At 49.0% G+C, this 12,386-nt stretch overlaps 1 protein-coding gene across 5 annotated transcripts in view; it reads left to right on the forward strand.

The window, feature by feature from the left end:
* COBL (cordon-bleu WH2 repeat protein) overlaps positions 1–12,386 on the forward strand; it is a 303,653-nt gene that overhangs the window by 270,560 nt on the left and 20,707 nt on the right. For all 5 annotated transcript variants that reach the window (XM_059885790.1, XM_059885792.1, XM_024990960.2 and 2 more), the window contains 4 exons: positions 3,070–3,167; positions 4,372–6,206; positions 7,218–7,337; positions 7,999–8,259. In XM_059885790.1, coding sequence (XP_059741773.1) covers positions 3,070–3,167; positions 4,372–6,206; positions 7,218–7,337; positions 7,999–8,259 — 2,314 coding nt within the window. The remainder of the gene's footprint in view (positions 1–3,069; positions 3,168–4,371; positions 6,207–7,217; positions 7,338–7,998; positions 8,260–12,386) is intronic.

Raw genomic sequence — 12,386 nt, forward strand, 5'->3', positions numbered from 1 at the left:
CAGCAAAATAAAATTATAAACACAACATACTGTGTGTATTGGGCATGGTACAACAAACATGTAAACTGCTTTTCATAAAGGAATTAGTGCTCATTAGAGGGCTTCCTGGGTGGCGCTAGTGGTAAAGAGCCCACCTGCCCAGAGCAGGAGCTGCAGGAGACCTGGGTTCAGTCTCTGGGTGGGGAAGATCCCCTGGAGAAGGAAAGGGCAACCCACTCCAGTATTCTTGCCTGGAGAATCCCATGGACAGAGGAGCCTGGTGGGCTACAGTCCCTGGGGTTGTAAACAGTCGGACACGAGGAGGACCAAAGAATCATTTTAAATGTTGTCTTGTTTGAAAAAAATCACCTCATCACTCAAGCTGCCTTGTACCCAAAAGAGCATACTTCATAGGAGAAAGGATAAAATATTTGCCATAATCCATCCATTTCAACAAATCACACTGGCTGGTAGTGGTGTCTAGATTTCTGCATCATCCTTGTCTTCAGACACAGATTCCTTTTAGATCATCATGACCCTCCTGGATGGAGCTGAATGTCTTGATTTCTTCACATAACATGCGGGCTTCATCTGTGACCTGTGTTTCCACCCCCACATCATAATCCATATCAATGCAGTAGGGGAGGGAACTCCCTGCTGCCAGAAGCTGGAGACATCGCCCCATGAATACGATGAACATGGTGGTTCATATTTTCCTTCCACAGGATTATTAAGGCAAATTATCAGAAGAGAGGCTAATGAACCAAAGGTCCTACAAAGTTAAAACTATGTTTTTGCATCTTGATATACCTGTTTGCATTGCTTTCCAGTTTAAACCAGGAGCAACAAGTGTAAGAGTCTCAGATTCCTTGCATTTTCATCAGTTCAAGATGATTTTCATTCTCTAGTTTACCTTTTATAAAGTAATATCATCAGTGGACCTTTTCTCTTAAATTATTTTTAATTCATTTTCTTCTAAGAGTATATTATTTTATTTTTATTGAAGTATGGCTGATTTTGTTTAGTCACTAAGTCTTGCTTGACTCTTTGCGACCCTGTGGATTGCAGCATGCCAGGCTTCCCTGTCCTTCACTATCTTATGGAGTTTGCTCAGACTCATGTCCGTTGAATCAGAGATTCTATCCAACCATCTCCTCCTCTGTCACCTCCTCCTCCTGCTCTCAATCTTTCCCTGCCTCAGGGTCTTTTCCAATGAGTTGGCTCTTTAATCAAGTGGCCAAAGTATTGGAGCTTCAGCTTCAACATCAGTCCTTCCAGTGAATATTCAGGGTTAATTTCCTTTAGGATTGACTGGTTTGATCTCTATCATGATGTATTAGATGCAGATGTACAGTTAAGTAACTACACATATATATTTACTTATATATGTATAATATGCATATGATTGTATACATGTATAGAATTTAGTCACTCAGTCATGTCTGACTCTTTGCAACCTCATGGACTGTAGCCTGCCAGGCTCTTCTGTCCATGGGATTCTCCAGGCAAGAATACTGCAGTGAGTTGCTATTCCCTTCTCCAAGGGATCTTCCTGACCCAGGGATTGAATGATTGAACCTGGGTCTCCTGCAATGTGGGTAGATTCTTTACCATCTGAACCACCAGGAAAGCCCTCATACATACATACATACATGTATGTATGTATGTACATATACATTCTTTTTCAGATTCTTTTCCCTTATAGGTTATTATAAAATATTGAGTGTAATTCCATGTGCTATAGTTTTTAATTCTTATTGATATCATTCTATTCCCATAGAACAATGTGATTTTGCATACTTTGAAGGGAAGGCAAATACTCTGAAGGAAAAGTGTAGATATAATTTTGTCTGACTAGGCTTTAACCATTCTAGACAGGGAGCCAACCTTTGAAAAACACTATTTTCCATTTCAAATACTACTTTAGAGAGCCCTTACCATTCTTTTCTGCCATATACTTGATTGAATATATAACTTAAATTTATCTAAACCATCAAATTCTGTGGAAGAGAAAGATACAAGTTTAGTAAATGCATCCAATTAAGTCTTATGGCAAAGCAACAGGAAAGGCAAGTCTTGTGCCTCTGTGGTCGTCGTTAATTGGTCCATAGCTGCACGCATCTCAGCCAGGGCCCTTTGTCTGCCGTGTCAGAGGACATTAGCTGAGTTGGATCTGGAAGCCACTTCCTGGCTCCCAAAGGGACACAGTCACCAAGTAAGAAAGACTCATTTACCAGAACACAAGCTCTGCTATGTAAGTGAGGACGGTACAAAGCACATTTCATGCATCATTATCCCGGCCTGATTAGTAACAATGGAAACTGGCCCTTGAGTCTAACGATCAGCGGGAAAGACCTTCCGCTTTTGCAGAAGAGGAACAATCACCCTGTACATGTCTCTGTTCTTGGCACCATGAGACAAAAGAGACCAGAGCCTCTCCAAGGGCTGCTCTCAAATTGCTTTGGCAGCTGTTGTCTCATAGATGCTACTGTCCAGGGCTGGAGAGAAGCAAAGCCCAGCTCTCCTCAGCAGGTAGGGACATCTCCCTGGACACCCTGGTGGCAGGGCTGCGAGGCACCTGTGGACACAGCCGTGGCAGCCCTCCCAGGCTCAGGAGCCCCTGTGAGTAGGGACAGCTGCACTCTTAGCCTCTCAGCACATGGTCACTTCTCTGGGAAGTGGCGATCATGACCTTGATTGCCTTCTAACTGCTTGTGAGACTTCCCATGGGACGATCTGGGCAAAAGAACCCACGTGGGAAGGCTCACGGGGTGCAGGAGTTGCTTCCCTGCCCACCCTCCCCGACTCCAGTCACTGCCATGTGGGCGTGGGGAGGGGGCACGGCAGGAGGGGTGGTCACTGCTGCCCTGAAGTTCACTGTTGGAGTGGTCGTTGCTGTGCACCACACACACACACATATCCACACGCACACAGACACACACCACATCTGTCTCAGGCGTTCCAAGGACAGCAGTGCCTATGGAATGGCCTGACGTTAAGTTGTACCTGCCTCAGGTATTTCCAGAAAAGAGTCAGTTACATAAATAATGAGCTAAATGAATGCTCCCTTTTCTTCTTGGTTTTCCCTAGAAACAGAAAAGCTGCCCCAGCCTCACACGAGGATGAGGAAATATTCATGACTGGACAGTTCCAGAAAACCCTTGCAGAACTGGATGAAGACCTGGAAGGTAAGCACCGCCCCTCCTGCCTGGACGTCTCCGCCAGGGCCAGGCTCCCTGAGGGCTGTCAGGGTTGCTGACTGCACCGCGGTGACCACGTGCAGAAATGTGTGCAGAGATGTGGCTCCGAGAGAGGAAGGCCCAGGCTGGGGGCCAAGCACACAGGGAGCTCAGCTCCAGAAGGGGCCATGCACTGGGCGGCCAAACAGTGCCGAGGAAATGTCCGAGCAGGCGCCTACAGCCTGCTCTGAGTAATACTGATTCTGCACATTAAAAGTCTGCACACATGAACCAAAGAAGAAGTTCTCAGCCCTCGGATGATGTAGGGAGACACTGGGTGCCACTCTGGCAAACAGGCCTCTGGATTAAACCTCCCAGCCCATGAACTGCTAACATGTGGTCTGACTTTCAGTGAGGAACACAGCACACAGCATCTCCCCAGGGACCCCTGTTCCCGGGGGCGTCCCGGGGACTGCACTTCTGTGCACTTCTGTGTATCAGACAGAATAGTGTAAGGTCTGAGCAGATATAAACCAGCTCAGATACAAACTGGAAATCTTTCAAAGGCACACAGACTAGAAAGTAGATACAGGCCTTGCTTGACAACCAAATAAAACAAGGAGGAGGCAGATTCCAGAGCTGACCCAGCCTTTTGTCTGACTCACTTTTTCATTTTCTGTCCTCAAATGGGGTTGACAGAGCTAAGACACCTTTCTCAACCTTGGTCTGTCCCTCAGACCCTGCCTGCAGGCCCACTATGTCCTTTAGGGCTAATTATTGGGGGCTCAAGGCATTGTCACCTGCCTCTTAGGAAGCAGAACAAGAGCAACTTGACCCATAGATTCTGCGGTGCTCCTTGTGAACCAAATCAAGAGGAAAGTAAAAATCCCAAATCCACCTTCCCATCCTGCTCTGAGGTGGTGTTTACTGAGGGCTTGGACTTCAACATCAATTTGTAAGTAAAGATACTGGCAAAATGTGGTACCTCAGTGCCTGCCCCCAAGGCATCATGAATCTGCAGACACATCCTTGATTGGGTCCTGTGCACTGAGACTGGCTCTGGGCATGTGTAGACAACAACCCAAATGACACTAAATAACTTATACCAAAGGACCCTCAGGAGATGAAAATCAAGGTGGGATTTCACTGGTTAAGGGGTATCAGAATCATCCAAGTGGGCTCTGCCTGTGACCTGAGTTGTGCTTCTTTGCAGAAATGGAAGAAAGCTACGAAGCCGACACAGGCCCCCTCGCCAACTCCATACATGGCATGTCCACCCCCCATGGTGACCCTGAGGCAATCCCGGTGACGTTCATAGGGGAGGTTCTGGACGATCCCGTGGACTCAGGCGTGTTTTCCAATAGAAACAACAACGCCGGCTCCTTCGACTTGGGGAGCACAGCCGACAGTAAGGCTCAGCCACCACCTCACCAGGCCGAGTGCCCCCAGCAGCACAGCCAGAGGCGGGCAGCAGGGCCCAGCTCACCAGCTCCTTCCCGGGAGCCTGAGAGAGAGGTCAGGTCAGCCTTGACCAACACCTGGAAGGAGGTGGATCCCAGGAAGATGGAGCCCACGGCGAGTTCTGCTTCAGCGCTTCACACTCACCACTGGAATGGGAAGGAGGAAGGCAGGGCACCTGTTTCTGCTCACAGCGGGGGGACCCCAGCCCCTGGAAGGGTGATCCCACAGCTGGGGAAGGAAAAGGCAAGCGATGGTAAAGGTGATATCTCAACACTACCGCCATGGCATCAACGAGGCCAACACCCAGCGGGGAGTTATGGCCTTAAATATGGCCTCACAACTTATAAAATTGTCCCTCCGAAGTCAGAGATGAAATGCTATGACCGGGGGGCATCTCTCTCCGTGGGTGCCATTAAGATCGATGAGCTGGGGAACCTGGTGAGCCCCCACGTGCATACCGGCAGGACTGTAGTCCCCTCATCGCCCACTCTGGAGGCAGAAACCCCACCCATTGGAAAAGTCAAAGAATTCTGGAGATCCAATTCTATAGAGAAGCACTCTGGCCGGCCCATGGAGAGGCCCAAGAGGACCCCCACCCCCACCACCCCCACGAATCTGCAACCTCAGGAAAGCAGACTGAGAGGCGAGCCCACCTCCCCAGACCCCCAGGGAACACTGCCCGGGCCCCAGTCCCCACACTCGGAAGATGGGAGAGCTGTGGGGGAGGGGAGAAGCTGGCCACCCCCAGCAGCCACTCGCCCCCTCCAAGTGCCAGCAGCTAACCCCGCGGAAGTCCCGTTTCTCAAACCTCAGAGGAGAACATCCAGTCAGTACATGGCCTCTGCCATTGCCAAGCGGATAGGGACCCCAAAAGTCCACAGTGATGCGGGGAGGAGACAGGATAACACCCAGAGGACGTATGAAGGCACAGCACCAGAGCCAGTGGTAGCACCTCCTGTGGTGAAGGACAGTACCACCCCCAGCCCAAACCCAGGGACGGGCATTCGTCGTGAGGGGGAGGAATCGACGGCAGGACCCCATCCTGGATGGCAAGTCAGCAGCCCTTACAGGAAGCTGTCTGCTCAAGACTACCGGTCTGGCATCCACAGAAATTCCCATGGCTCACTAGTCACAGCTGCACAACGGGACCAGGCTTCTGTGGGACAGAGCAGTGGTCTCAGTGGAGAGCAAAACATAAGGACACACAGGACCGACTCAGCATCCGACCCCAAGTACAAGTCTGACGGCCTGAGTCCCTCACGCCTTCACTCAGGAGATGATCAGACTTCAGGCAGCACCCTGGTGAATGGCTCCCGGTGGGTCCCCATCCACAGCGAGCCTCCTTGCTCTCCAAGAGTGTCAGATACAAATGGCCGGGCTGGACAGGAGCCCCCACAACGGGAGGAAAAGCCCAGTTTGTTAAGCACAGGTGCACTTGAAGCTGATGGTACACTGCCAGCCAGCATCTTCGGGCCAAAGAAGAAATTCAGGCCTGTGGTCCAGAGGCCGGCTCCGAAAGACACATCCCTGCACAGCGCCTTGATGGAGGCCATCCACTCAGCAGGAGGCAAGGACAGGCTCCGCAAGGTGAAGTTACTGGTTGGCTTCTGCCTCAGGGACGGCCTCTCCCCCACACCCACTCAGACACAGATCTTAGGTGACATCAGAGGAGGGGGACCAGGCTAGGGATGAGGGTGACTGCACGGCTTAATTTTACCTGGATTTCCATCTCCCTGCCTATGGAGTTATTTAAATAGAACCACCAAGGAGACAAAACTGATGACTTTGGTTTGCCCACACTGCCTTTAAGGCTCTTGACTGCCCTGGGGAAAGGTGTCAGCAATACATCCTTGTGTGGGCACGGGGGAGTGGAGGGATGGGGTGGGGTGCCGGCTTGGGGAGGGATCATCCATAACTGGTCCTTGAGCCTGGAGGGGAAGATGGAGAGTCAGGCTGAGGCCCTGCCCCCTATCACCCTGCATTTTCAGCAGTGGTGGGCTGAAGCCTTGGGGAAAATTTTATGACACCTGCCCCCCATGTAGGAATTTATCACCTTGCAAATGTTATTTAACAGCTACCCTGACACTGATGGTTAGAAACTGTTTCTTTCATTTTGCCACTGAGGAAAGAGGGAGATGACATTTGGGGAGGGTGATCACCCTGTGCCTCCCCAAATACATAGCTTTTGATTTCTGTATTTTGTTGCTGTTGTTTCATCGCTCAGTCATGTCTGACTCTTCGTGACCCCATGGACTCTCATCCAACAGGCTCCTCTGTCCATGAGATTTCCCAGGCAAGAATACTGGAGTGGGTATTCCCTTCTCCAGGGGATCTTCCCCACTCAGGGATCAAACCTGCATCTCCTGCATTGCCAGGCAGATTCTAGCTGAGCCACCAGGGAAGCCCCTTAATTTTTATATAGTGTGAGGTCAATCCAGAACTGCACCTTGATAATTCTACCTTCTAACAGACAGAGATGATAAAACTGACCCTGCAGGCCTGACCTGATAACTATAGGCTTTCTTGTGTACTGCCTTATAGTCATCATTTCCCTGTCACCCAAGTGACAGAAGTTGACGTCATTAATAAATATTCTAGATTCCAGAACCCGGCTCAAAGGGAGGGCCAAAGAAACCATCCTACACTGAGGCAGACGGCGAGCGCTCAGCCCTCCTGGCGGCCATACGTGGCCACAGCGGGACCTGCAGCCTGAGGAAGGTGAGAGGGGGCCCCAGACACACACCCACCCACCACAGTGACCCCCGGAAAACTGCACAAGCCAGGGCGACCCTCCAATTCCCTAAGCGATGCTAAGTCATCACTGGAGTGGCCAGCCGGGCTGCGGGAGAGGCCCTGAGGGCCAGCCTCTCCTGAAGGCGCTAGCGTTTCCTGTACACTTGTGCCTGCACCTCCCCACACTCCCAGGACACAGAGCGGGCTGCAGGGCTGGGTCACCCAGCAGCAGAGGCAGTGGCCACTCAGCTCCAGGATGGAGCTGCTACCTGCTGGGGCTGGTGTGACACAGTCGCAGGACTACCCAGACTTGAGCTTGGGGACAGAGGGTCATGCACCTTCCGCAGCCAGAATCCGAGGAAAAACCGGGTGGGCACCTTCCTCTCCGTGTTTGGAGGCGGGTCCTTCCCACCGATTGGCTGTTGCTGTGTGTGTGCGGCCTCAGGGTCTGTCCAGGCAGGCCCAGGTGAGGTAGGAGGGCAGGGGTCTCAGGAGGGCAGCCCTGCTCCCTGCCAGCAGTCACTTACCTGACAGAGAGCCCCAGGATGGGGAGAAGACACGGCCCCTGGGTTTTTTCAGGGTCTGAAAAGCACTGCCTCTTGGAAAGGACATTTGGGACCCTGTCATTTCACCGTCTCGTTGCTAGGTCACGTCCTCTGCCTCTGAGGAGCTCCAGAGCCTCCGCGATGCCGCGCTGTCTGCACATGGGCCAGACCCCTCGCGGGTAGAAGACCTTGGGGTCCAGTCCCAGCCGCCCCCGCCCCCACCCACTCCGGTTACCCAGGCGCCCACCTCATCCTGGTCAGCGTCGAGGTCCAGCGAGGGCCCCCTCGGCAACCCGCTGGACGCCAGACAGGCCTTGATGGACGCCATCCGCTCCGGCACCGGAGCCGCAAGGCTGAGAAAGGTGAGGGTGTGAGACGGCGCGTGCGCGCTCTCTTGGGCTGTGGGAGGCCCAGGTCACCCCAATCCCCTCTGCTCCCCCTCCGTCCATCTGCGATGCATCCTGCGGGGCCCTGGTTGGGGTCCAGGCGACAGCATTCGTTTGGAAAATTACTGTTTCTGCAGTCCCTTGGGCGGAGCACACGTTTCTGGTTTTTCTGCAGTTTCTGCTCTATCCTGTTTTCTGTTTGGTCTGAACGTATCGCCTACCTGGTCCCTCAAAGCAGTGGATTTTGTGGGGTCCAATGTAGGGTTCCCAAATTTTAAGGACTTTGATTAGGTAGGTTTTGAGATCTGCTTTAACTCCAAAATGATTCTGTGGATGGACTGATATTCTTTCCCTGCCCATTTCTAGTGGGTGGGAAGTTAGGCTAATCATAGGGAAGTGGTGACAGGTATTACTTTAAAAGAGATCATTTCCAGATCCTAAGCTTAAGTCCTCACGTGTCCCTGAAGAGGTCAGTACTATGATTATTCTCATTTTACATAAAAAGTGAATGAGGCTCAGAAAACCTGAGTAACGTGGTCTTGGTCACATAGGGCTGGACCTGGTGGGCACAGAAGGCCCTCAGAATGAAGGAGAGCAGCTGGCCCACGAGACGGGTGAGCCACTTCCACGGAGGAGGGCAGGCGCTGCTGAAAAATTTCCCACAAGGAGCCTAGGGCAGCAAGGAGGGCATGAAAGGCTCCCATAGGCAGCACAGCGGAAGGCAGTCCTCACTAAGGCCGGGATGCTGTTGCAGCCTGGGCTGGAGTGGCCTTAGCACACTGACTGGGAGCCTCCCTGGGGCCACAGGCACAGCTCTCGGGTAGGCCCCAGAGTGTGTCCCTGGTGCTGGACAGGTGTCCCCAGCTGTGCTCTGTGGCCCTAACAGGGACCCAAGACATCAGGTAGGGAGAATGCTAAGGGCACTCCATTTACCGAAAGCTCAGCCCTGCCTCAGGATGCTGGGAGAAGAAACTGCACTTAATCTCTTGGCCTTGGATGCCAGACTGTCCTCTGGATGCCGGGGATGGGGGGAGTGGGGGGGCAGTTAAAATTGTTGAGGGCTTTCAGTTTGTTTTTACTTGTTTCCATTTCTCCATAATTTATATCTTGATGAGCTTAGTGCTTTATTACATGAAATGAGGGAAAGTGAAGACATCGGGGTGAATGACTAAGTAAGCGTCCTAACAGTTAGACCTTGCAGACGCTGATGAAGACAGCTCTGTAATTCAAACCTGAGACAATCTCTCTCCTCCATCCGTGTCTCAACATCAAAATGAAAGTAAGGGCCAGTCATGGGTCAGAATGGCCAACATCAAAAAGTCTACAAAAAACAAATGCTGGAGAGGGTGTGGAGAAAAAGGAACCCTCTTACACTGTTGGGGGGAATGTAAATTAGTGTAGCCACTGTGGAGAAGAGTATAGAGTTCCCTTTAAAAATATTTTTTAAAGTTTTTTTCAAAAAAATAGAAATACCATATGATTCAGCATTCCCACTCCTGAGTATATATCTGGAGAAGACAAAAATTCTAGTTCAGAAAGCTATATGCACCCAAATGTTCACAGCAGCACTATTTACAGTTACCAAGACATGGAAGCAACTTAAGTGTCCATCAACAGATGAATGGATAGCAAAGATGTGGTGCACATACACACTGGAATACTACTCAGCTATGAAAAAGAATGAAATGATGCCAATTGCACAGCATGGATGGACCTTCACTTATCATACTAAGTAATTCAGATAGAGAAAGACAAATATTGTATGGATATCACATATGCAAAATCTAAAAAAATAAAGGACACGAACTTATTTACAAAACATAAACAGATACACAGACATAGAAAACAAACTTATGGTTACAAAGGGAAAAGTAGAGGATGGGAGTTTGAGACTGACATATGCACACTGCTGCTTTTGCTGCTAAGTCGCTTCAGTCGTGTCCAACTCTGTGTGACACCAGAGACGGCAGCCCACCAGGCTCCCCCATCCCTGGGGTTCTCCAGGCAAGAACACTGGAGTGGGTTGCCATTTCCTTCTCCAGTGCATAAAAGTGAAACATGAAAGTGAAGTCGCTCAGTCATGTCCAACTCCTAGCGACCCCATTGGCTGCAGCCTACCAGGCTCCTCCGTCCATGGGATTTTCCAGGCAAGAGTACTACTGTATATAAAATAGGTAATCAACAAGGACTTATTGTATAGCACAGGGAACTATATTCATTATCTTAGCATATAGTATATATGTATATAGTATATATATATATATATACATATATAGTATATATGTATATAGTATATATATGTATATATACATATATATATATACACATATATAGTATATATATGTATATAGTATATATATATATATATACATATATAGTATATATGTATATAGTATATATATATAAGATATATATATATCTTAGCATATAGTATTCATTATCGTAGCATATAGTATATATGTATATAGTAGCATATAGTATATATGTATATAGTATATATATATATATATACATATATAGTATATATGTATATAGTATATATATGTATATATACATATATATATATATACATATATAGTATATATATGTATATAGTATATATATATATATATACATATATAGTATATATGTATATAGTATATATATATAAGATATATATATATCTTAGCATATAGTATTCATTATCGTAGCATATAGTCAAAAATAATCTGAAAAAGTAGCCATGGTGGGAGGCCTTGGTGACTCAGCAGTAAAGAATCCACCCACAGTGCAGCAGGTGTGGGTGTGATCCCTGGGTCAGGAAGATGCCCTGGAGGAGGAAATGGCTACACACTTCAGTATTCTTGCCTGGAGAATCCCATGGACAGAGGAGCCTGGTGAGCTACAGTCCATAGGGTCACAAAAGAGTTGGAAATGACTGAAGTGACTGAGAATGCACGCATTTATATCTATATCTATATCTCTATGTGTATATATACCTGAGTCACTTTGCTGTACACCTGAAGCTAACATAATATTGTTAATCAACTATAGTTCAAAGAAAGAAAGTGCCAGTGGTTCCCAGAGAATCCAAAGCAACACAGCCGGTTCTCAACCCTGATGGTTCAGCTGGTCCCTGGGAACAATTTAAGAGTTTCTGAAAACATTGTTTTCAAAGTGAAATCCACAAGACATCTTCATCCTGTGGTTGTAGATTTTTCAGAGGTTTGAGCCTACAAATCTGCAATTTTACCAAATCACTTTCCATTGAGGTTTGAGATCATTATCTGTGTCATTTGAGTTTTGATACAGTTTGAATACCGCTGAATATGAAGGCTGTACTTATTTCTCCTATACTCATATTCTCATTGACTGATTTTGGATGGTTTCAGATAGCTGTTCCTCTCCCCACATCTGGCAGGAGTCCTAAGGAATAGGGGCACTGAGAGAAATCTTGCCACCCATGCCACCTTGAACCTCAGGCTTTCTCTGTCTTAGAGTGTGCACAAGGGCCTTCCAGAAAGGAAGGGGAAAAAATCAAATTTGGGAATTGTCTGAAAAAGCAGAGGAAGCTATTTGTGCTAATGGGAAAGAAAGTAGGGGAAAATGCAAGGGCGGTGGGAGAAAGGGCTGGGACCAGGTGGGGCCTGCTGGGTGGCAGGTGGGGATGCAGGGAGAGTGTGTGTCCACGCAGCAAGCAGCACAGCCTGGGGGGCTAACAGAAAGAGCCACGGGAGGCCCAGGCCTGGCCGCTGCTCATCACCATCTCAGCTTCCTAGCAGCTGCTTGAGATGGCAGTCAGAAGCCCACATTTTATTTGTTTCTTGGATTAATCTAAGTGTTGGGACCTGCCTTCTCCATCCTGGAAGGGTTGAGGCAGTGAGTCTGGTGCATCTGAGATTTTGATGCCCAGAGCAGTTTAAGAGATGCCCCTAGGCTGACAGCCAGGCCCCAGATGAGAGGGTGAAGATGACCTGGGAGACCCTGACCATTTGCTCAGTGCCGCACACCTTACCTGGAGGCCGCAGAGCTGAGTGACGGGACTGTGTAGGTCACTGCTCTACGCAGTAAGCCAGGCCTCTCACTGGCAGTCTGCATCTCCCGTTCCTGTAAGCCCTGAAGGA

This window comes from Bos taurus, chromosome 4 (assembly GCF_002263795.3).
Source record: "Bos taurus isolate L1 Dominette 01449 registration number 42190680 breed Hereford chromosome 4, ARS-UCD2.0, whole genome shotgun sequence".
In the NCBI taxonomy this organism is placed as follows: Eukaryota; Metazoa; Chordata; class Mammalia; order Artiodactyla; family Bovidae; genus Bos; species Bos taurus.